The 22487-nt window shown below is 41.1% G+C and overlaps 1 protein-coding gene across 2 annotated transcripts in view; it reads right to left on the bottom strand.

The window, feature by feature from the left end:
- MARCHF5 (membrane associated ring-CH-type finger 5) overlaps window positions 1-22487 on the bottom strand; it is a 62055-nt gene that overhangs the window by 33756 nt on the left and 5812 nt on the right. For both annotated transcript variants that reach the window (XM_005301301.5, XM_065553536.1), the window contains exon 2: window positions 5092-5294. In XM_005301301.5, the coding sequence (XP_005301358.1) occupies window positions 5092-5294 (203 nt within the window). The remainder of the gene's footprint in view (window positions 1-5091; window positions 5295-22487) is intronic.

Raw genomic sequence — 22487 nt, forward strand, 5'->3', positions numbered from 1 at the left:
ATGATTCTTCTCATATGAAGAATTTTGTATTAACAGGGTATTTGTACAACTGAATTCAATTTAGCAGACTGCTCAGTCTTCCTTCTCAGGTACAACCTTTAACAGACAACTCTGCACATACCAGATCTATCTTCCTTATTAAAGACATCTATTATGGCAACATACAATTGCCCAAATATAACTGGGACCCTATTGTACTGGGCGTTGTATAAACAGATAAGGCAGAACCCTGCTCTAAAGAGCTCACAATATAAGACACTCCCAATTTTTGTACTGGACCAAGGTGACAAGTGGCACTTTAAAAATGGAGCTGCAAGTCTTTATAAATTTGCCTTCAATATAGCAGTGAACTATGATCCTCACCTCTGTGCAGAATAGCTGCCCTTGTAAAATTTAATGTAGATGGTTAGCATAATGTGCCAAACAAGTAACTATACAATTTTACTTTGTGTATTCCTCCCTCCTTCCCTTCTTAACATCTTTCCCTGCATCTTTCTTTGTCATACTCACACTTGTTTTAAGCTTCTTGGGGCAGGAACTATATTTTCTTTAGTAACGCACTATTTATTACCTCTGATGCTAAATAAATAACAAAAATAATGCATCTCCCAAAAGCCAGCTAAAGACAAACATTCAACATACAGATATAAAAGTTAAGGAAAAAGCTTAAAACTAGATGTGCGGCATCAGGATGATGCTCTATGTCTGGCTACTAGGAGAATTCAGGGAATCTTAAAATCTGCAATATGCCTGTAATAAAACTACTTCTTACCTGCTGCATGCAGAACTCAGGCATGTAACAAAGTGTCCAAATGATTCTACATTACTTTAGTGACCACAGTCAAGGTTCTGAAAGAGTCATTACATGCCCATATATCATACCAACATTTCTCTGAAGCTACTATTTTGAATCTTAGCGTTCATTTATCAGTATTGCCAATCTCAAGAGACCAAATATCAAGAGTTAGTTCCCTGAAAGTAATGAGATTTTTTTTTTTTAAATTTGAGTTGATTTTTTTTATCGTGTCTTGACTAATTCCCTTGGATGCCTCTGCCAGCGTGTACATGTGATTAATTTCAGGTTGAAAAGTCAACCTTTAATGCACACAAATGTGCACTTCTCCCTGGATGCTCCACTTCCTCTCTCCTCCTTCAGACGGGGCACTACCATCCATTTCCTACTGTCTTGACTCTCTCCTCTCCCAGTTTTCCACCTTTCCTCCATATTCTCCTCCTGCAGGAGGACTACAAAATGGAACTGGAAAATGAACAATGAACATCCAAGAAGCACAAAGTACTCTATGCATCAAGTTTTCCAATTATTTTTCAATAAATCTTTGCGTGTGCCTCAAAGATCTTTACATGGAAGAATGTCTTTACAATATCAACCACCTTAGGTAATTGCAAAAACTCTAACCCAAGCAGAGCTTTCTGTAACCCTATTATACTCTATATAGGTTCTTACACCACACATGGCCATTATATCTGAGTGCCTTCCAGTAGTGCATTGAGCAACATGGCTACACATCTGTCATGTGGTATTTGTTTTCTCATCCTCTCCCGGGGGACAAGCATGTGCAGTTAGGTGTCTTAATAGGGTTTGGTTTTTGAGTTTTTTTAAACAAACTATACCGGTTTCTAAGTGTTTGTTAAAGAAGACAATGTTAAAGAAGTGTGTCTTGCACTTGGAGTGGAAAATAGCGAGAGTAGTGATGGTCTTCAGCTCTTGGGGGAGTTCATTTCATAGTCTCAAACTATTCCTGGATAAAGTTCTGTTTCCCTATTAGACAAGCTTTAATCTTATTGAGGAGAGTTCCATTGTGCCACAGGAGCGCAGTTATCCACCACTGTCTTCATCATGAAGCTTGAAGCTGTCTCTTAGATATCCTGAGCCAATGCTATGGAGTGCTTTGACAGTAAGGCCTGAGACCTTTAACTTGATTCGAAACCCTATGAGAAGCCAATGGAGGTCAGGTTTGATGTGCTCACAGTAGCCTGTGTTGCTGAGAAGATGCGCTGCAGTGTTCTGTACTAGCTGGAGTTTCCAAAGTGCTGAAGTCTTCATTCCCAGGTATTGCTGTAATCCAGCTGAGACATGCAGTTATGTTTTTTTTTTAAAAAAAGGATTATAAATCAATTCTCATATTCAAAGCGCTTCAAAAATAGGTCATTCTACTTTTTTGCATAATTTTGATCAGCTACGTATATGTCATCCTACTGCAATTCAATTTAGTTTTTTAAAAAAATCTCAAGTATCCAAATAGCCAAAAATAATGTGTACTTTTAATTAGCCTTCCCTTAAATTACCCTGAGGCTTCTCCTCTGCCCAGAACTGCACCTGCAGGACTTCCCCAACTCCTCCGGAATGAGCAGCTGTTGGGTTCTGGGCAGAGAAGAACTCCAGTGGGAGGCAGGGAAGCGTTGCTGTTGATTCTGGTGTCCTGGACCCAGCAGCAACTTCTCTCTGACTCCACCCCTCCCTTCCCTGGACTCCCACTGCCCCAGGACCTTCTCTATCCGCTACTACTGAGATAGGGCTAATCCCTGCATGAAGGGGTTAGCCCTAAGCGGCAAGGTCAAATCCAAGTTCTCAGCTACACAGGGTATATCTACACTGCAAATAAAAGAGCTTCAGCGCAGGGTCTCAGAACCCAGGTCAACTGATTCAGGCTTGCAGAGCTAAAAGTAGCAATGTAGTTGTTCACCAGGTTTCAGAACCCAAGCTCCAGCACAAGCACAAACATTTACACGGATATTTTTAGCCCCACAGCCAGAGACTCACGAGCCCAAGTGAGTTGACCCAGGCTCTGACACTTTGTGCTGTGGGATTTTCTTGGCAGTGTAGACTCACACAGGCTCCGGTACAGAGCTCTGCCCATGCATCCAGACCCGAGAATCGTGGGGAACGGATTTGCCTCTCATGTCTTCGCAACAAATCCCCTTGCAAGTACCAAAATACTGGTATTCATGATTAAGTCACAAGTGTTAGCAATACTGATTTTTAAACAGAAATTAAGTCTCTAGCTGTCATGGTTGCAAAGAAAATCTCAAAAATGCAAACCGAGGAACTGATGCAGACATGAGTCTAGTGAGAGTCTGGAACAAAAAGCACAGAGGTGCAAACTACCCCATTTATCTTAGTGCAGTGTTAACTTAGATACCCAGTGACAATTTAAATGCCAATATTGTTAACTGTTTCATCTTTCATGTAAGGAAGGAGGAAGAGGATCAAAGAACTGCACAATTTAGTGACATCTCCATTTTGTGCCACAAGTTAGTGGAGTTTAGACATACCACACTTGTATTTCCCCTCACCCCCAATCAAGAAGGAGCCTAACAGAGACCAGGTACAAGTTGTAGCCCCACAGAAGGTAACAATCTATTGTGAGCAGCATTTTGTACTCTTGGGGGAATTCTGCGCCACTGCAAACGCACAGAATTTATGTCCCCCCACAGATTTCTTTGCTTCCCTGCAGAAAAATGACTTTCTGATGGGGAAGCAAAGGGAAGCCACAAGCGCAGTCATGTGACTTTCCCCAGCAGTACGTTTCAGGTGCCCAGGGCAGCTGGCAGAGAGGTAAATCACTGTGGGGCAGAAGAAGACCCGGTTGGTGGCTCCTACACTGCACTGGGCTCAGCTGCTAGTCCCGGCTGGGCTGGGGAGGACTGGACTTCCTCTTCCCCTGCATGGCATCTGGGGCCATGTCACACCCACCCCCAGTTTTCTCCCCCAGCTGTAGGAAGCTCTGCAAACTCCCACCCCGCCCTCGCACTTTCTGCACCCATGGCTCCTCAGCTGCAGAGGGAGTGATCTCTGTACAGGGAGCTGCTCCCCCATCCACCCAACCCTTGTGCATCCAGACCCCCTCATATCCAGACCCTCCCGCTGAGCCTCAGCCCCCCTTCACCCAGAACCCCTCCCCCCAAGCCCCACTCCCCCTGCACCTGGACCACCAAACGAGCTACCCGCACCCGGATCCCAACCTTACCGAGCCCCAACCAGCTGAGCCCCACACCCCCAGCATCTGGACTCCCCTGCTAAGCCCCAACCACCTTCACCTGACCCCCCTGCAGAGTCCCATTACTGTTGCACCCAACCCCCCCCCCCCAACAAGCCCCCATGCATCAAGATCCCCCCCCCCAGATTGCCCACTGAACCGCCCGCACCCAGATTGCCCCACACAGACCCCTCTCAACCCACCCCTGGACCCCCCACACTAAGCCTCTCCACACTTGGAGCCTGCCTTGCTGAGCCTGCCTGCCCACACCTGGTGCACCTGGCACAGAGGAGCAGGGCACTGGGGTGTTTCTGGGGCAGGCCCAGTCCTTACGCTGTGTCAGGGTTGGGTGCAGCCTCACCACTGAGTCCATGTCCTGCGGGGGAACAGCACAGTGATCTCTCACTTCTGTGCAGCCAGTGGCCTGTGCTTCCCAATGCCATGCTGGAGCTTCCACATTCATTTGACAAATAAAATTTACAGAATTGTGCAGAATTTTAAAATATTGTGTGAAAAATTTTTAATTTTTTGACAGAATTTTTAGGTGCAGAATGCTCTCGGGAGTAATTTTGGCAACTCCATGTGGATGGAGCTTGGAACAGTATCCCCTCCCCTTTTCTACTACAATATTGTTGTCTCTTGGGTACGGAGCAGTACTCACGGTGTCCTATACAAATTAAATATAAAAATACTTTCAGGTAATATTAGGGACATTGTTACACATCTGCAGGCAGGCTCCCTTCTCTGCCCCTCAACTGACTAAAACCAGTCTCCTCTACAGGCTGGCAAAGGATTCTGGGGTATGATTATAGTGAGCTATTGGTCTCAGCTCATCTACAGGGCAGAAGCTGTCTAAAGTTTACAGGATGCAGTAAACTAAACCAGGATAGATGCATTACTTGCAAATTTCTGCATCAATTTTCCAAAGAGCACCAACAACTTAAATGATGAATTAGCAAGTCCTGATGTGTTTCACAACATAGAAGTTTACATGCCAAACAGAAGTTAGATACTGGAAGTTTTGTATAAAATAAATAGAGTATAAATATTGATACAATTACACTGTATTTGAATTTAACTGCACATCTCTTACCTAGCTTTGGAAATACTATTAAGTATTCTGCATTGCACTGAGGACATGCAACTCGAGCTGTACTGTTTCCTCTCTGTTTTTCATCCACCCAACGCTGTAGACAAGTTTGGTGAACCCATTTTGTAGAGCCTCTACACCTGCAAGGTCTCACCCACTCCGCTGTTCGATCATCTTCATCGGTGGCAAAACACACCCAGCAACTTCTGTAATTAAAACGAACACATATCAGACAAAAGTACCAATGTATATAAACAATACTTATAGATAATATTTTTACATATAAAGCAGTTTAAAAAAAAAAAACACAACAACAACCTTGAACCTGGAGAGGGCAATTACACTTGTCACTCCTCGTATCACCAAGAACACCAATACGTCTTTTGCAGAGCAAACTTTTCCTATTAATAATGCAATAATGTTTGTCAGCAAAATATTAGTTTTAAAATATTTTTGAATACTTAGGCACTATTAATTCAGTTTGATAATTGAGCAATTAGTCAATGTCAAAGTTGTAGACTCAAAATCTGAATCACTTGATAGATATTTGCAAAGTACACGTTCTTAATGTATTATCCATGCTTCTACTCACCTCAGAACCACTGCAAAACACATGCTTTGCTGTCTGCTTTAATCAAAAACAGACACCTATGCCAACAGTACGGTCCTTGCAAAACAAACTCAAAACCACTGTGTGTGTGTGATGAAGGCTAACACAAAGTGTAATGCATCATATTGGTATTAAACATCCAACAAGGAGAAGAGTTGAGACATCTGAGTATGACAGTATCCCACTTGTCTATCACCAGAATATTACAAAAGCACCAAAAAAACACTTTAGTTACAAAAATAACCACAATGCTGTTCCTGTACAATCCTCCCCTTCCAGCTCCTGCCTTTTCCTATCCCCATATTGTGCCATATTTATAACGCTTGACCTCAAATGTTGGATTTTTCCTCCCTAATTATTTCTTTATAAAGAAAAGCAGCTTTTAACACAAAGTTTTTGATAGAGACTTACAGATTCCACATTCATTTTTTTATTTAAATGTTTTAAGAAATTGTGTGTTTAGGCCTTAACATTTTATATTAAACTCCGATTTCATTTTAAACAGGTTTAAACAGAAAAGCGTATAATTTAAACAAAATAAAAATCTAATTTCTCTTTTTTTTTTTTTTTTTTTTTTTAAAGTCATTGCTTTTTAGATGCCCTGCTGTGCTGCCTGGGGAAGAGCCAGGGAAAGCACTGAGAGCAAAGGAGAAAGTCTCCCTGAGCTCAGTTCTGGTACCACAGCTGCCCTTGTTAGCTGGGAGGACCAACTGCAGGAAAACTCCTACTCAGACCCCAAGGCCTGCGAGGTAGGTATATGTGTCATTTTTATGGGATGTAGGAGCTGTGTGGTATTGAAGCATGCTCAGTACAGATGGAATCATAAAAAAAATTAGCTACCAAATTAACAAGTCTCCACACTGCACATATGAACTGAGATTTTTCAGGTTTCAGAGTAGCAGCCGTGTTAGTCTGTATCCGCAAAAAGAACAGGAGTACTTGTGGCACCTTAGAGACTAACAAATTTATTAGAGCATAAGCTTTCGTGGACTACAGCCCACTTCTTCGGATGCATATAGAATGGAACATATATTGAGGAGATATATATACACACATACAGAGAGCATAAACAGGTGGAAGTTGTCTTACCAACTCTGAGAGGCCAATTAAGTAAGAGAAAAAAAACTTTTGAAGTGATAATCAAGATAGCCCAGTACAGACAGTTTGATAAGAAGTGTGAGAATACTTACAAGGGGAGATAGATTCAATGTTTGTAATGGCTCAGCCATTCCCAGTCCTTATTTAATCCTGAGTTGATTGTGTCTAGTTTGCATATCAATTCTAGCTCAGCAGTCTCTCGTTGGAGTCTGTTTTTGAAGTTTTTCTGTTGTAATATAGCCACCCGCAGGTCTGTCATTGAATGACCAGACAGGTTAAAGTGTTCTCCCACTGGTTTTTGAGTATTATGATTCCTGATGTCAGATTTGTGTCCATTAATTCTTTTGCATAGAGACTGAGCGGTTTGGCCAATGTACATGGCAGAGGGGCATTGCTGGCACGTGATGGCATATATCACATTGGTAGATGTGCAGGTGAACGAGCCCCTGATGGTATGGCTGATGTGATTAGGTCCTATGATGATGTCACTTGAATAGATATGTGGACAGAGTTGGCATCGGGCTTTGTTACAAGGATAGGTTCCTGGGTCAGTGGTTTTGTTCAGTGATGTGTGATTTTTCAGAGTCTCAGTCATAACCTGGACAAATTTTGAGGTTTTTTTTTTCTCCACTGAGACAGCAAAAAGTACATCCCTGACCAAGGCAATCCTATGCTCCAAAGCACTTAGATGGATATAAGGCTTTTGTTTTTTAAATAAGCAAATATATACTTTTTCCTTAATCTTATTCTCAAATGGCTGAACCATTTTAGATTAAAAACTAGTCTGAGGCAGATATGCATAATAGAATATTTCAGCTCAAACTGTTTAATTTTGGCAAAATTATAATTAACAAAAACCAGCATCTTTTAAGGGAAAATGTTGGGCTACCTTAACTATAGGTGTTGCTACCTGTGCCACCTATAATAAATTTCCTTCCCCACTATTTTAGATATTTAGATTGTACTATTTGTATTTGCCAACTAAAACTTTTAACTTAAAAAGAACCATTCTCTACTAAATGAATGAATTACATTAACAATGTTTTATTGGTGTGAGGAAAGAACTTGAGGTATTACACTTTTGCCTCCAAAATACCAAGCAAGGTATTGAAAATGTATAGTGCAAAAAAAGGAGACACTTTCAGTTCAATAAGAAAAACTATCACGTACATAAAGTAGTATTTTAAAACAGTGAATAAATGCTACTTCTATATTCCAACCAAGCTAGAATTAAACCACTAGCGCACCTTAGCTATATCAGTCACTGCTGTCAGTTCTGCAGCTGAACAGAATTCATTTATCAAATGTTCCACACAACAATTACCCCAAGATCATATGGGTATCATTGCTTAAAGCAAAAAAGAACGGATTTAGAATAGTCAGCAGTTCCTAAATGTCCAGCTATTCGTACTCTGAAGGGCCACAGATTATTTATCAATGTAGGGAATCAAAAATCAATGTACTAATGCAAGATAATTATAAGCAGATGCCAGCTTCCCAAAGTATGATCTCAAAACAATTAAATAGGCAGATACTAAGTCACTTTTGCAGGTGAAATAACTTTAAAATATGTACGTCTCTACTCTGCATTTCTTTATGCTGCATTTACTTGGATCATACATTCAATATGTATTATAGATAGCATGCACAATACATCTTAACAGTTTAATGCCACACCCAATTTGTCTGATCTTTGTATGTGATCCTGAACTACTGGTTGAGCACCCAAGTAATAATGCCTGGTAAAGCCTTTAAAATGATAATTAACATCTGTGGGTTAGATCCAGATGTTTGGATAAATGGGGTTCATGTCACTGTCTTGTGTGTTTATTCAGATTGACTAATCCAACTTCTGAAAATTTTGCTCAGTTCATTCAATTTTCAAAAGAGAAAATTACAACCTGCCATAGTCTGCTACTTCCAACTTAGCATACTAGGTCATATTGCTTTTTGGGTAGAATCAGAATTAGGAAGTCAGACTCCTGCAAGTAAATCAGAAAAACCTCTTTTGCATGGATTTAGAAATAAAAAATGGGTAAAATGACGACCCAACCAAAGCTTTAGGACAGGGTAATATTTTTTAAAAGATTTTGTTCTTTTGAGTGGTTTTCAGTTTACGCACACACTTGTACATGCAAATTAGGTATCTGCACACAGAAATGGCTGGATGCATCTGCATGCATGGATTTGCCACACAACTGTATGCTCACATTAAATTACGGTAATCAGGGCCTGATAAATTCCTCACGTGGTGGTACCTGTAATTGTGGGCTAGGAGGCTTCAAGTTCAAATTTGACATACGGACTTGACTCACACCCAATGCTGATTCTTTTTTGCTGCAATATGGTACATTGCTTTCAAAAGGTTATACCCAGCTCCCTTTGCTTGTCCTTAAATTAAAGGTTCCATAGTATTTTTCAAAAAGCATGCAAAATATGAAGGCTCTCCAGCTTAAGAATTTACCAGACCAAAAATTTAGTTAAACTGGAGTTAAGGCAGACAACATGTCAGTGATTTAAGGATTAAGTACTGTTAAAACACTGTGGTTAAAAGCTAGTCATTAGAATCAAGGACATTCAGACTAATCTTAACTTTAAAAGAAACCAAAGCATTTGAAGCTATGGAAATACAGTTAAGTCATTCAAATCTTAATTCTGCCCCATACCTAATTACCACCACCCCACCCCCCATTTTCTCTTTATTCATATCTACTTTGTAAGATGTTTTTGGATCCAGAACTGTAAGGGCTTTCAGGCGTCTTCCACATGCCAACTTCTGCCCCTAAGTTACACCTATGGAAGTGTACCAAAGACTGGTTGCACAGAATAGATAAGATGCAGAATTTGGTCTGCAGAATCTGTATTACTGATGTAATACCTGCAAAGTAAAGGATCCAGCTTGACATTCAGATTCTAGACAAGTGTGCAGGGCAGGCAGTTGGAAAAAAATGGAATTTTTTTCCTTTCTAAACTAAGCAAATATGGGCTGGAGTAGATAGAGACCACAAATAACTCACAATGCTATTTTGTGACAAGGGCTGCTGTGTCACCCTTTTTTAGCCTTTGGCCTTCTGTACACTTGCAAATTTCACAGCTATAATACATTGTGACGTTGTGCAGTCTATATGGTTTTATAAAAATATAAGTGAATATAATGTAACTGAGATATGCTTCATGCAAAAGGTCTCTTGTAAGGTATCATTACAAAGCTCATAATCTACTGAGTGTGATCATCCTATTTGTAGAAATGTACCACTCTTGTATCTAAAACTAGAAATATAAAACATAACTCTGAGGGTCTATTGTAATTATGTAAAGTGTGGGCCATTAAGGATGGTTTAGAATCTTGACTCCCATTGTCTGCAGATGGCTGTATTTACCTGTAAGTCTTCCTGTATGTGTGTGTTCTGGCAAGTGAGTAATGAAGTCTTGCAGTGACATGTGATCATGTCACCTGAACTGGAATCCATCTTTAAGCTGGTGCTTTTCCAGTGAGGGGGGGTGGAAACCCAGAGGAACAAAGCGTTCCCGCCTTATGCAAAAGATATATAAAGGGGTGGAAGAGAACAAGGGGAGGGAGGAGCCATCATGAAGAATCCCCTAGCTATCACCTGAGCTGCAACAAGAGCTGTACCAGGGGAAAGAATTGTGCCCAGGCCTGGAAGGTGTCCAGTCTGAGAAAAAACTTACTGAAGCATCTCTGAGGGTGAGATTATCTGTATTCAGTTTGATTAGGCATAGATTTGCGCATTTTATTTTATTTTGCTTGGTGACTTACTTTGTTCTGTCTGTTACTACTTGGAACCACTTAAATCCTACTGTCTGTATTTAATAAAATCACTTATTTAGTAATTTACTCAGAGTATATATTAATACCTGGGGGAGCAAACAACTGTGCATATCTCTCTATCAGTGTTATAGAGGGCGAACAATTTCTGGGTTTGCCCTGTATAAGCTTTATGCAGGGTAAAACGGATTTATCTGGGTTTAGACCCCATTGGGAGTTGGGCATCTGAGTGCTAAAGACAAGCACACTTCTGTGAGCTGTTTTCAGGTAAACTTGCAGCTTTGGGACAAGTGATTTAGACCCTGGGTCTGTGTTGCAGCAGACTGGAGTGTCTGGCTCAACAAGACAGGGTGCTGGAGTCCTGAGCTGGCAGGGAAAACAGGAGCAGGCGTAGTCCTTGCACATTAGGTGGCAGCTCCCAAGGGGGTTTCTGTGATCCAACCCGTCACATACATCACTAATGCAATTCCCTAGTAATAGCAATGGTGGAAGCTGTAAATAGAGGCAGGACACAGATATTTTGTTCACCATGTTATATAACCATATTAAGTCTGAGCACTATCTCCACTTCAGCTTCCAGTATTGTTAAAACTGGTGGAGCTGCACAGGTAGTGAATTATGGCTATAAAGCTTGCTACTGTACATGCACTCTTGCAGTTTTTAGCCCTTATGCTTGTGAAGATAAGCACTGCATCAGTACACACTGAAAAGGCTGTGTGTGGTCCTCAGTCTAAAGAAAGATATCTTGATACAGACATGCTAATTGTTTCTGTTCATCTCAATGGGGAATTAACTCTGAAGTATGTCTTTGCCTGCTTCTGCACTTTTTTTTTGGTTTTGTTTTTAGGACGTGTCCCACTGTTGCAGGCTCCATCGGCAGTAATGCCACACATATTTTTATAGCCTTGTTGCCCTTATGTGCCCAGAGCATGTCCAAGTGACAGGGTGATAAAAATGCCCCAAGTAAAAGGAACTACAACAGTCAAGTCATAAGATTACAAGAGACTGGGGGGAAATGGTGAGACCACTATTAACAAGTAAAATCAGTGCGATTAAAACCTGTCAGAGCCATCTTAACCACTGACTGATGCATGGTGACTGGTAAACAGGGCGTTATCAGCGGATAATTCCATCCACACAATGAGACAAATCAAACACTTAACTATTCATAAAAATATTCTCAGACACTGCACTCTTCATAATATTTCTCTCTGATCACCTGAAAGTAGAGTCAGAAATTCTATGAAGTAACCATCATTTATTGTAGATAACACCCTTCTGTTATCATAGACCACTTTTAGGAAAGTGCCATCTCCCTCCTATTAAATGCTGGATGAAGGAAAAGTCAAAATAACCACTTTACTCCTGCTTCTGCTTTTAAACAAAATCTGGATTTTATTCGTAACAGAGAGAGAGAGCGAGAGAGAGAGAGAGAGCGCGCGCGCTGGCTGTAGGGATCAGATTGAATAATTGCTATAAGAGTATTAAAATGAAAAGTTAAGATTCCTGCAGAACTGTTTTGCTTTCTTACAGTGATAAAATTTAACCTTGACACCAAGGAGTTGATTATATATGCGACTAATACAACAGAGACATAGGCTATTTCAATAAGGACTGTAACAGCAATACAGGAATTGAACCATTCCTTAGTTATCTGTGACTGTACTGCAAAATCTATATGGAATTGGGCAAGCCATTACATGGTTTTCTTGAAGAACAATGCAGCATTAATAGCCGCTCCTGGCTGAGAGTCTACACATCTGAAAATCCCTAAGTCCGTTGCATCTTCTGGTCCAGAACATCTCCAGAAGTATCTGCATCTAAGAAAATTACAACTAAGGATTTAGTACAACTAACTAGAGAGGGATTTATATAAACAGTTGCTAGGTAGGATTCCCAAATTTCCTCACTCAATTAATATTAGATTTTTGTCAGGCACTATTTCAGCAATACATGCTGCTCGATTGTTACCCCAACATCTTTTTAAAAATAAATGTTTTTCTACTCTTGTCTTTCAGATATATAGGGAGAGCACTCTGTTCTGTCCAGTGGTTCTTTCAGTCCTGGAAACCTATTTCGACAGTACCAGTTCTCCTGAGACCGAAAATTCGGGGATTTCTGCCTCAGAGGCTGAAAAGTTTATTTGCCCTTTTTATGAGTCAGAGGATGGAAAAGTGGAGACTGGAATTTCTAGCAGTCCTGCTGGTAAAGCAATCCTCCAACAGAGACCAGTAGGCAACAGCAATCAATGGAGCACCTAAGCCATGACAGAAACCACACATGGTCTTCTGGAGATAAAGGGCCAGAGAACCTTATTCCTGTAGTTGCTACTTCCTAGCAAGACAAAAGCCCCAGACCCACCACCTCCATCCCCAAAAGATGTTGCTGCAGTCATGTAGCTCCTCCACCACTGGGATCTGCGAGTCATCCTTAGAAATCCAGTTTGGAGCTTTTATTCTTGATGAATGAGGTTCCACGGCAGAGCTGGGTAGTTCAGCTAAAGCTGTGGACTGCAGTACTGCAAGATACCATCTATCCAAAGAAGTTTAAGGTCTATTCAAATACTGACAAAACAAAATGTCAATGCATTCCTGCAAAGTACCACTGCAACACCTACTGCATTAGTCATTAAATGAGTACCCATTGGATGAAGCTCCATAGAGGTTTTACACTCAAAATATAATGGATTTTTTTTTAATTAAAGAAGTTTTCGTTTTTTCATATGGTAATAGAGCAACAATATATGCATCTTTTAAAAATGATTTTCTAGTTACTCCATCCAGTTTGCCAGGCAACTATTTAAACCATAAAAGACCTATGAAAAGAAACGCGTAATATCCTTTATATACTTAAACCTTTAGCCAGTTATGAATAATGAATAACAATCCCTTGTATTCTGTCATCAGCTTTATCTCTCTATTGACAGGGGCTGCAGCAGAAAGGGCTAAATAAAACCACTTGGTTCTTGCCAGATTTTCCATTTTCTTGTGTTGAATAAAACATGACCTTGATCTTACTACTGAATCAGGTCACTACTCAGATAACAACCTGAAATAAAAAAGGCTGGCTAAGTGGAACAAACCATCATTTCTGACAAACTCAAACCTCTTTCCTTGATGCGCTCTATAAAATCAAAGCATTAATGTATTTTTCAACACTGTTTTGACTTAAATAATCAAGCTATACGATTATTTCAGACTTGGAGTTATGGTTACAGCTACCTTCTGATTCTCACCTATGCTTGTAAAAATCTCCAGTCTCAAAATATCTTTCTATTTTGACCAGTAAAAATTTAAAAAAAAAAAAAAAATCTCACCAATTCAGTTCTCTGCAAAACAAACCTAAAACATAAGTTGTTTTTAGGAAGAAAGTCTGTATGCAATAAAGAAAACCTGGAGGGAGGGAAGAGCCCCTCAAACTCAAAGCTCCTATACCCCGAGCACCAAATAAACAATCCTCAAATTCTCCAATGTCACAAGCTAATTCTTGCTTAAGAGCAGTTTTCTTCAGAGCCAAGCAATTCTTTAACACTAAGAAGGCCCCATATCCACCTGTACCTGCTTGACAGCATATCTCCATTGCCAAGGGGGCTCCTCCAACATTAAGATCATCCCCTCACGAACATACTGCTCTTTGCAGGCAAGATGCTTTGACACAGTAGGTTACAACACCAACAGGTTCAATAATTGACAATTATTTCTAAGAATGGATCTCTCTACCAAGTCTGGTATATGTCTCTGGACCATCATGTGGTCCAGAGACATATTCACGGAGCACATCATGGGACACCGTCAGTACCAGGTCGAGTAATCGAGAACGCCGGTCAGGGAAATAACCCACTTCGTTCACGAACCAAGGGATGCACCCCACCCATCTACTTATTCACTACACCAATACTGACTTGGACTCTAAATACATTCTATGAGTGGCGTACCCGAGATCACTTATCCACTGACGCTTTAAAAACTCCTGCACCCCAATCTGGGTCTATGCTGGTTATGTACTACGTATATATCTCATGCACCTTGTAACCAACACTTGTAATCCCTCATAACCCAAGCCTGACCCCAGATGTACAGTACCTTCCTCTTAACTTGTGTAAATCTGATTTTAAACATTAACTTTAATAAAAATTTTAAATCTGTTATATTGACCTAACCTCCGGTATAGACAACACTGTGTCAATGGGAGAGCTTCTCCTGTCAACATAGCTACTGCCTCTCACATAGGTGGATTAACTACAACAACAGCAGAAGCTCTACTGTTGGTACAGTAGCGTGTTCACTAAAGCGCTACAGTGGCAAGTTGCGCCAGTGCAGCACTGCACATGAAGACAAGACCACAGGATTAGAGGCTTTCCAAACATTAAGTTACGGACTTCCCTTGTTGGCATGAAAATATTTCTCTCTCTAAAAAGAAAATATTTAGCTGTTGTGAACGTTTTTAAAAGATTAACTCTAAGTAAAATTAATGTTTAAATAATTCTTATTGTTGCTTTAACTATAATACATTACATACTAAATAAATAATTACATTATTTGTATTATATTATGCAATCAAAATAGCAATTAAATTCAACACTTCTAAAACTGAAACATAAAATGTGGGGGATATTATTTGAAAAAAAGTGTGTCTTATCAAGTAGTCAAATGTGTAGATTTAGTGGAGTTTCCATGATTTGCATAGCATTAAGTTTTTGCTTTAAATTTACAATGTTTTTTTAAAACAGTGTGCTATATAAATACTGTTGAAAAATGTTCTTCCTTTTTTTCTTCTTTCTGGCAGCCCATGCTCCTAGAATGCAACTTTAATGGAGGTCCTGAAACAAATCCAGGAAAGTACACCTGAGGGACTTTAAAATATATATATATTTTTTTTCTTGGATATCGAAACATAATTTAAGACAAACATTTAGAGGTTATTTACAACTAAGTTATTTTGTTAATTCTAAATTGCCTGTAATGATTAGGGTCCATCTATAAACTATAAAACAAATTACATGTTGTGGTTTAGAAGCTCAACTACAGCGAATAAAATGAAGAGAAGAAAGATTCACTTCTGCCACCATTTCTTTCAAAGTAAACTTTCAGCTGCATGATTATTCAGGTCTGGCTGGGAAGGTGATGGAGGCTCTAGTTGGGATCCAGCAACAGCTCCTGTGATAGGAGCCCTCTCAACATCTACCCTGGTTGGGGGAAGGACAGTAACCATGGCATAAATTTCTGTTCCTGGGAGAGACAAGAGTCCAGATGGTAAGAAGGGCAAACGGAGCCTATTATAATTGATAACATGACTGTTCCATACAAGTACCGCCTACTGGGTTTCTTCTGAGGAGCTAACCAGAGGCATCTAATCCATGGAAAATTACAGAAAAGGCACTTCTTAGCAAGGGTGGGTTACTAGCTGAGGTTAAAAATCTTCCATCAGGCTCAGTGAAGCGCCCAGATTAAGTAGAGGAGAATTATTGGAGACCTTCAAGCAGAAGGTATTTATTTTTCAGATTATAGGCAATTTTTGTCATGATTAATCTACTATATGTATTATTTACTAATTCTTAAACATTTTTAACTTTCTGTCCATACCAGATTGATACTATATATATTTTCCCCCTTGAACTAACCTTGACTTTTCATGCTGCTATGGTTCTCCATTACATTCAATTTATTTGCCATATGTTCATCATGAATTGTAACAGATTATAATGCATTAAAAAAAGTCACTTAAACTGCAATTATTTGGAGCTTCTAGAAAAAAATATTCTTCATCATGCACTGTCACCATGACCTGAATTATACCTAATCTGGAAAGAAAATCAAAAGGCATTGAATCACTGTGATCAGTGGGTCAATAGATTCAGTACCCTGTCATGTTGGACCTGACACAGGAACACTAAGGTGGAGCTTCTTCCATGTCTTGATCTGTGAGCTTGATCCAAGTGGCATTTTCAATCCACAAAAACAGTCCCTTCAGCTCTATATCAAATGGCCCACACTCAAAGAAAACAGAATAGGAAAAAGGAGACCATCAAAGATATATGCAGGAAATCTGAACTCAAGCCCTCAAGTGCTTGAAGTAATCACAGCTGTGATTTAATGATGAAATACCACTACAGTTCGGACAAACATTAGACAACAGCTTCTTTGGAATATCAGAGTATTATTCTTAAACCATGTCTACACAACAAAGTTACATCAACTCAAGTTACGTCAGTATAGAGCTTCCGCAGTTAGTATATTGCTTGCATGCGTGCATACCTGGCTCCTTGTGTTGGCACTCTGCAAACTCACTAGGAATGCTTGTGTAGATGCAGAGTGTGGTGTGCCATGGTTAGGCATCCCACTGTGCAACTCCCCATGGTCTAGCGCACTGAATTGCAGGAAGTTAGGACTATACTTGATGAGGCTGAAACAAGTCACACAGGGGTGACTAAGAGCATGGGGCCAACTTCCATAATTATATCTGTATGCCATTATTTTTGTGTCTGTTTTCAAAAATCCCACAAACCTGTACAGCCCTCTTCGCTGTCTACCATCTCTAACAGAAGCATGGAGCCTGCATAGCTCTGCACTACTGTCATGAGAATTGCAAGCATAGGGTGCACAATCCTTCAGTATTTGCTGAGCCGCAAGAACCACCGAATGAGTGGGGAATATGACAATTCCTTGGAGGACAGATTGCTATGAGAGAACCAATTCAGCTGCAGATGGCAGAGCAATTCTTCTATGCCCAAGAAGCAAGCACTGACTGGTGGGATCACATCATACTGCAGGTTTGGGATGACAAGCAGCGGCTGCAGAACTTTTCTACGTGCAAGGCCACATTCCTAGAGCTGTGCACTGAGCTTGCCCCAGCCTTCCAGCACACGGACACCAAAATGAGAGCTGCACTCACAGTGGAAAAGTGACTGGTGATCGCACTATGGAAACTTGCAACACCAGATAGTTACCAGTCAATCGGGAATCAGTTTGGAGTTGGGAAATCCACTGCAGGGGCCATTGCGATGCAAGTGTGCAGGGACATTAATCACCTCCTGCTACGCAGGACTGACTCTCCGCAACGTGCAGAATATAGTGGATGGCTTTTCAGCTACGGGGTTCCCAAACTATGGTGGCGCGACAGACAGCACGCATATCGCTGTTTTGGCACCAGACCACCTTGCCACTGAGTACATCAGCAGAAAGAGCTACTTTTCTCTGGTTATGCAAGCATTGGTGGATCACCAGGAGCACTTCACTGAAATCAACATGGGCAAGTCTGGGAAGGCTTACAGGACTGTTCAGAAAGCTACAAACAGGGACTACTATGTTTCCTGACCAGCAGATTACTACTGGCAATGTTGAAATGCCAATAGTGATCCTGGGGTACCCAGCCTACCTCTTGCTCCCCTGGCTCACAAAGCCATACACCAACCACCTCAAGAGCATTAAGGAAAGGTTCAACTACCAGCTCAGCAGGTGCAGAATGACAGTTGAATGTGCTTTTGGTCATCTGAAGGGTGGTTGGTATTGTCTATTCACAAGATTGGACCTCAGCAAGAAAGATATCCCAATGGTAATGGCTGCCTGCTATATCCTGTGTAGGAAAAGGGGGAAAAGTTTCTAGGGTGGTGGGCAGAAGTGGAGTGGCTGTCTGCTGAATTTGAACAGTCAGACACAGGGACTATTAGAAGAGCTCAACATGGAGCTATACAGCTCAGGGAGGCTTTGAAAGACCATTTTAAAAGTAAGCCAGAGTAATTACATGTAAGAATATAACATTGTCAATGCACCTATTAATTGTTTTTGTTACTGATCCTATGAGTTGTGTGATACTGTGCATTTACAGGTAACTGGTTCCTTTCAGAACTGCTGAACACTCAGCAGCATATGTTGTGAACTGATAAAGATGAATTATGTTCCAAATAATAGATTATTATTCTCTAACAAAATCAGTGCAAAAAATGCACCATTTTAAAACAAATACATTAAGAACTTAATAAAACTTAAATTAATAGAACAGAACGTATGAAGGGGAATGAACATCCGTGTTCATTTCAACTGTACATACACCAACTGTGGCTTTCACAGATCAGTGTATGTAAAGCTGTGATTGTTTTTAACATCACCCAGGGTGGAGTGGTAAGGGCAGTGCAGCAACACCTGATGCCATGTGTGATGTTCGGAGGGGGGCGGGGGTAATAGAGAGGTCCCGATATTGAGCTCTCCCATGGGCTGCAGAGGGAGGTGAGCCCGGGGATTGCTGAACCTGCACGTCCACCAGAATCTGCAGTATCTGTGTTTGCTGCCTGAGAAGCCCATTATGTCCTGGTGCATCTCCCTCCTTTTCCTACTGGGACTCCTGGACCTCTCTCTTCTCCACTCTTTCCTTCTCCAGGCTGTCTGTAATGTTCATCCTCCAGACTAGGCCCTGTGCTCATGGTCTGATGCAGTAGTGGCTTGCAGGACCTTACTGAACAGGTCATCCCAAGTCCTCTTCTTTCTCCTACTCATCTGGCTCAGGCATTCCATGAGCATGGGGTGGGGGTGGGGGGGAAGAGACCATGAAGTCTGCAGTAGCAGCAACTGCAGATAAAACACACAGAGGTACCATTGTCAGCGTATTCACCAAGAAAGCAAAACTTACAATGCCAAACTAATTATCCTTGGGATTGCTTGTGCACAACGCTAGTCACAGCACCAGTCATGGTGAGTATGGCATGCCGGGTGTTGGGGAAACGAGGGGGGAAATGCTCAATTGCATGAATCTAGAAGTATAGGGCAATCACACTGAATACTGGCACTATTTTCCACAGGCAGTGATGATTTTAGCTGATCTCTCACTCCTGAGGGTAACAAAGGCAGAGAGAACACAGCTGCTGCTGGCATCCAAAAGCTGCCAAGGGCCGTATGCTGCAGCCTGCATACTGCAATGGGGCCTGCTGAAGTCATCGCTGAGCGGTACGAGCAAGTGCCCTACCCCAGAGAAAGAAATAAGGCAACCCTCCACAGAAACCTTTGGGAGAGGACTGCAGAGTACCTCCATGAAAGTTTCATCGAAATCTCTCAAGAGGATTCAAGGATATCCCGGTGTACATAAACAAATTGCTCCATATGCCCCCGTCCCAACACCTGCATAAATGAAAAGCTGATAACGTCTCAATCTCTCTTGGTTGTACCATTACCTCTTCTAGCACAAGTAAAGTAATGAAAAGTCAAAAGATGTGTCCTACTTACTTTGGGGGTACCATCCCTGTAACTATTTATTCCATCCCCTCCACTGGGCTCACCTGTGCTTGACTGGCAGGACTGACTGGACTGCAGTGGAGTCAAAAACAGGTCCTGGCTCCCTGAGCAGATGGATTCCCCCTCCCCCCAGTCACCTGATCCCCATATTTCTCTTCCTCATCTACCACCTCCTCATCCTTGCTGTTCATGGCAGGGGCCTGAGATTTGGGCTAATCAGAAGTATCCATAATGCCATGGGGAGGTGTTTCCTATTGAATAGGGCACGCAGCTCTTCATAAAAGCAGCAAGTGTGCGGCTTGGCACTGGATCGATTGTTGGTCTCCCTGGCCTTCTGATATGCCTGCCGCAGCTCCCTGGCTTTCACACAGCATTTCAGTCCCATCATAGCTTTTATCCTGCATCCCCTGAACAATCTGCTCACAGATGTTGAGGTTTCTATGGCTGGTTCAGAGCTGTGCCTGCATAGCCTCTTCTTCCCACAGGCTCAGATGATCCAATATCTCCAGTCTACTCCAAGCTGGAGTGTAGCCAGCATGGTCAGCTGGGCAGTTGCACTCAACAATGGAGAGCTGCTAGACATGCTCCCCAAGCCAGGCAATCAGGAACAGGATTTTCAAAAATTCATGGGGCTTTAAGGGAAGGATGGGCTTTGGGTCCATGTGACGACCTGCTGGAGGCCTCTCGGTCCTGCCATACTCGTCCCAGAAAACTGCAGGAAGCCCAAGAGGCCCCTATAAAAAGCAGTACAAGAGACAAATGGTTCCTTGCTGGAGCTAGAGAAGTGCAGGTGGTGCTCCTGGCTAGCCAAAGAGAACTCCAGTACAATGGACAGCTCAGTGCTAGTAGGGACTAGGGGAGTGAGGAAGAACTGCCTGCCTGCCATCTGGTCCTGAACTTAGAAGGGCCCTGAACTAAAGGTAGGGTGTCAATCAAGGCTGGGGCCAAGAAGAAGTGGCCCAGGGAACCGAAAGCAGTTTTGTTAAAGGGACACGGCAGAGCATGGCTGCTATTCTTAGGGTCTCCGGGCTGGGACCCAGAATACTGGGTGAGTCCGGGTCCCCCCCACCCACAGGCCAGTGGGGAAGGGCCACAGTTAACAGCGGTTAACCCCCAGAAGTGGACTGAACTGTGAGGAGGCCCAGCTGGAGCTGGAACAAACCAAGAGGGTGAAACCAATTGCCTCCAGGGAGGAAGCCCTGGGGGTATGGCCCAATACCAGGGCTGGGACTGGTTTAAAAACGGCAGACACACCCGAACAGAAGGGGGCACTCATGAGAGGTGGGTGACACACCGTTACAACATGTATTGTGTTACTGCAAGATATCAAATATTTAATTTTAGTTTAAATGGCACTGAATTATGTTTTGGGAAAATGCCCCTGCATATAATAAATAGTAGATGGACATTACAAATGTAAGAAATAAAGGACAGGACAACTGTTGGGTATGCTAACTTTTGACTTTTAAAATCTTTTCAAAAATAGAACAATCGTTTAAGTTCTATTGCTGCTATGACAAAAACAAACAATAAAAGCCAGGAAATGCAAAGATAGATTCCATTAATAAATTCTGTGTTGCATTAACTCAGATGACCCCAAGCTCTTTCAATAAAGTTTCCAATTTCATTTAGGTAGTGCAAGGATACGCTCTCTGGGCACAAAAAATATTTAAAACAAATGTATTAAAAAGGGACATCAACTTACAAGCCATACTTCTGATATGTTCTTTTTACCTGCCGTTACTGAGGGCAACTGGAGATCGTCATTATAATTGAAAGATAATTAAAAAAAAAACAACAGTGTTTTTAATTAAGAAAATTTTTCTTCATTTAAAAAATCCCACACTAAATGCATTTTATTTATTAATATTTCTTTAATTTATAAAATGCAATAGTTTGGTGTTTTTAGGGCAAGTGCACTCTGAATATTGGATAAATGGTAACAGCTAGTATGTCTGCTTCAGCCATATGTGTCAAATTTAAATAAACATTGAAATAAAATATGAAAAATAGGTTCATCTGAGAATTGTCACTCTAGAGGGATACCAGAAATTCCTACCTGCCCCTAACACTAAAATCTAATTTGTAAAGAGGAGATTAAAAAACAAAAAAACACTGTTCTTAAATATTTACTGCTTACTATGTAGTGATCAAATACTTCAACACCAGAAATTCTGTACACAGAATATCCTATACTTATATATTCCTGCAAGAATGTTTTTATTCAAAATCTATGCCTTGATATCCATGAGAAAAAGAAACAAATTGAAACCAGAAGTGATAATTGTACTCAAAGTGGACAAAAATTTACTTTATTTAAATCAAGTTTTTAAAATACATTAATTTTTCTTTTTAAAAATAAGAATATTTAAAATTAAATTTGAAATGACAACAAACTATATTAAGGCCTAAAGTTACTAAAATTTATCAATCATTTAAATTAAAGTAGTACAAGTTTGCTGCTAAAGTCAATCCATAGTGAAAATCACTGGCTCAACACCTGGAACCAGAGTTTGTTAAAGTGCTAAACCAGCTTTTGACAGCAGTAGCCTCTTCTGCAGGTACAGAGAGAATATTTTCTTCATTTCAGTTTATTCAGCCTGCTAGTACCATGTAATGATTAGTTCATCCAAAGCTGAAAAACTGACTGGGAACTGAAAAAGTAGAAAAGCTTGTTTTCCTC

This window comes from Chrysemys picta, chromosome 7 (assembly GCF_011386835.1).
Source record: "Chrysemys picta bellii isolate R12L10 chromosome 7, ASM1138683v2, whole genome shotgun sequence".
NCBI lineage: Eukaryota > Metazoa > Chordata > Testudines > Emydidae > Chrysemys > Chrysemys picta.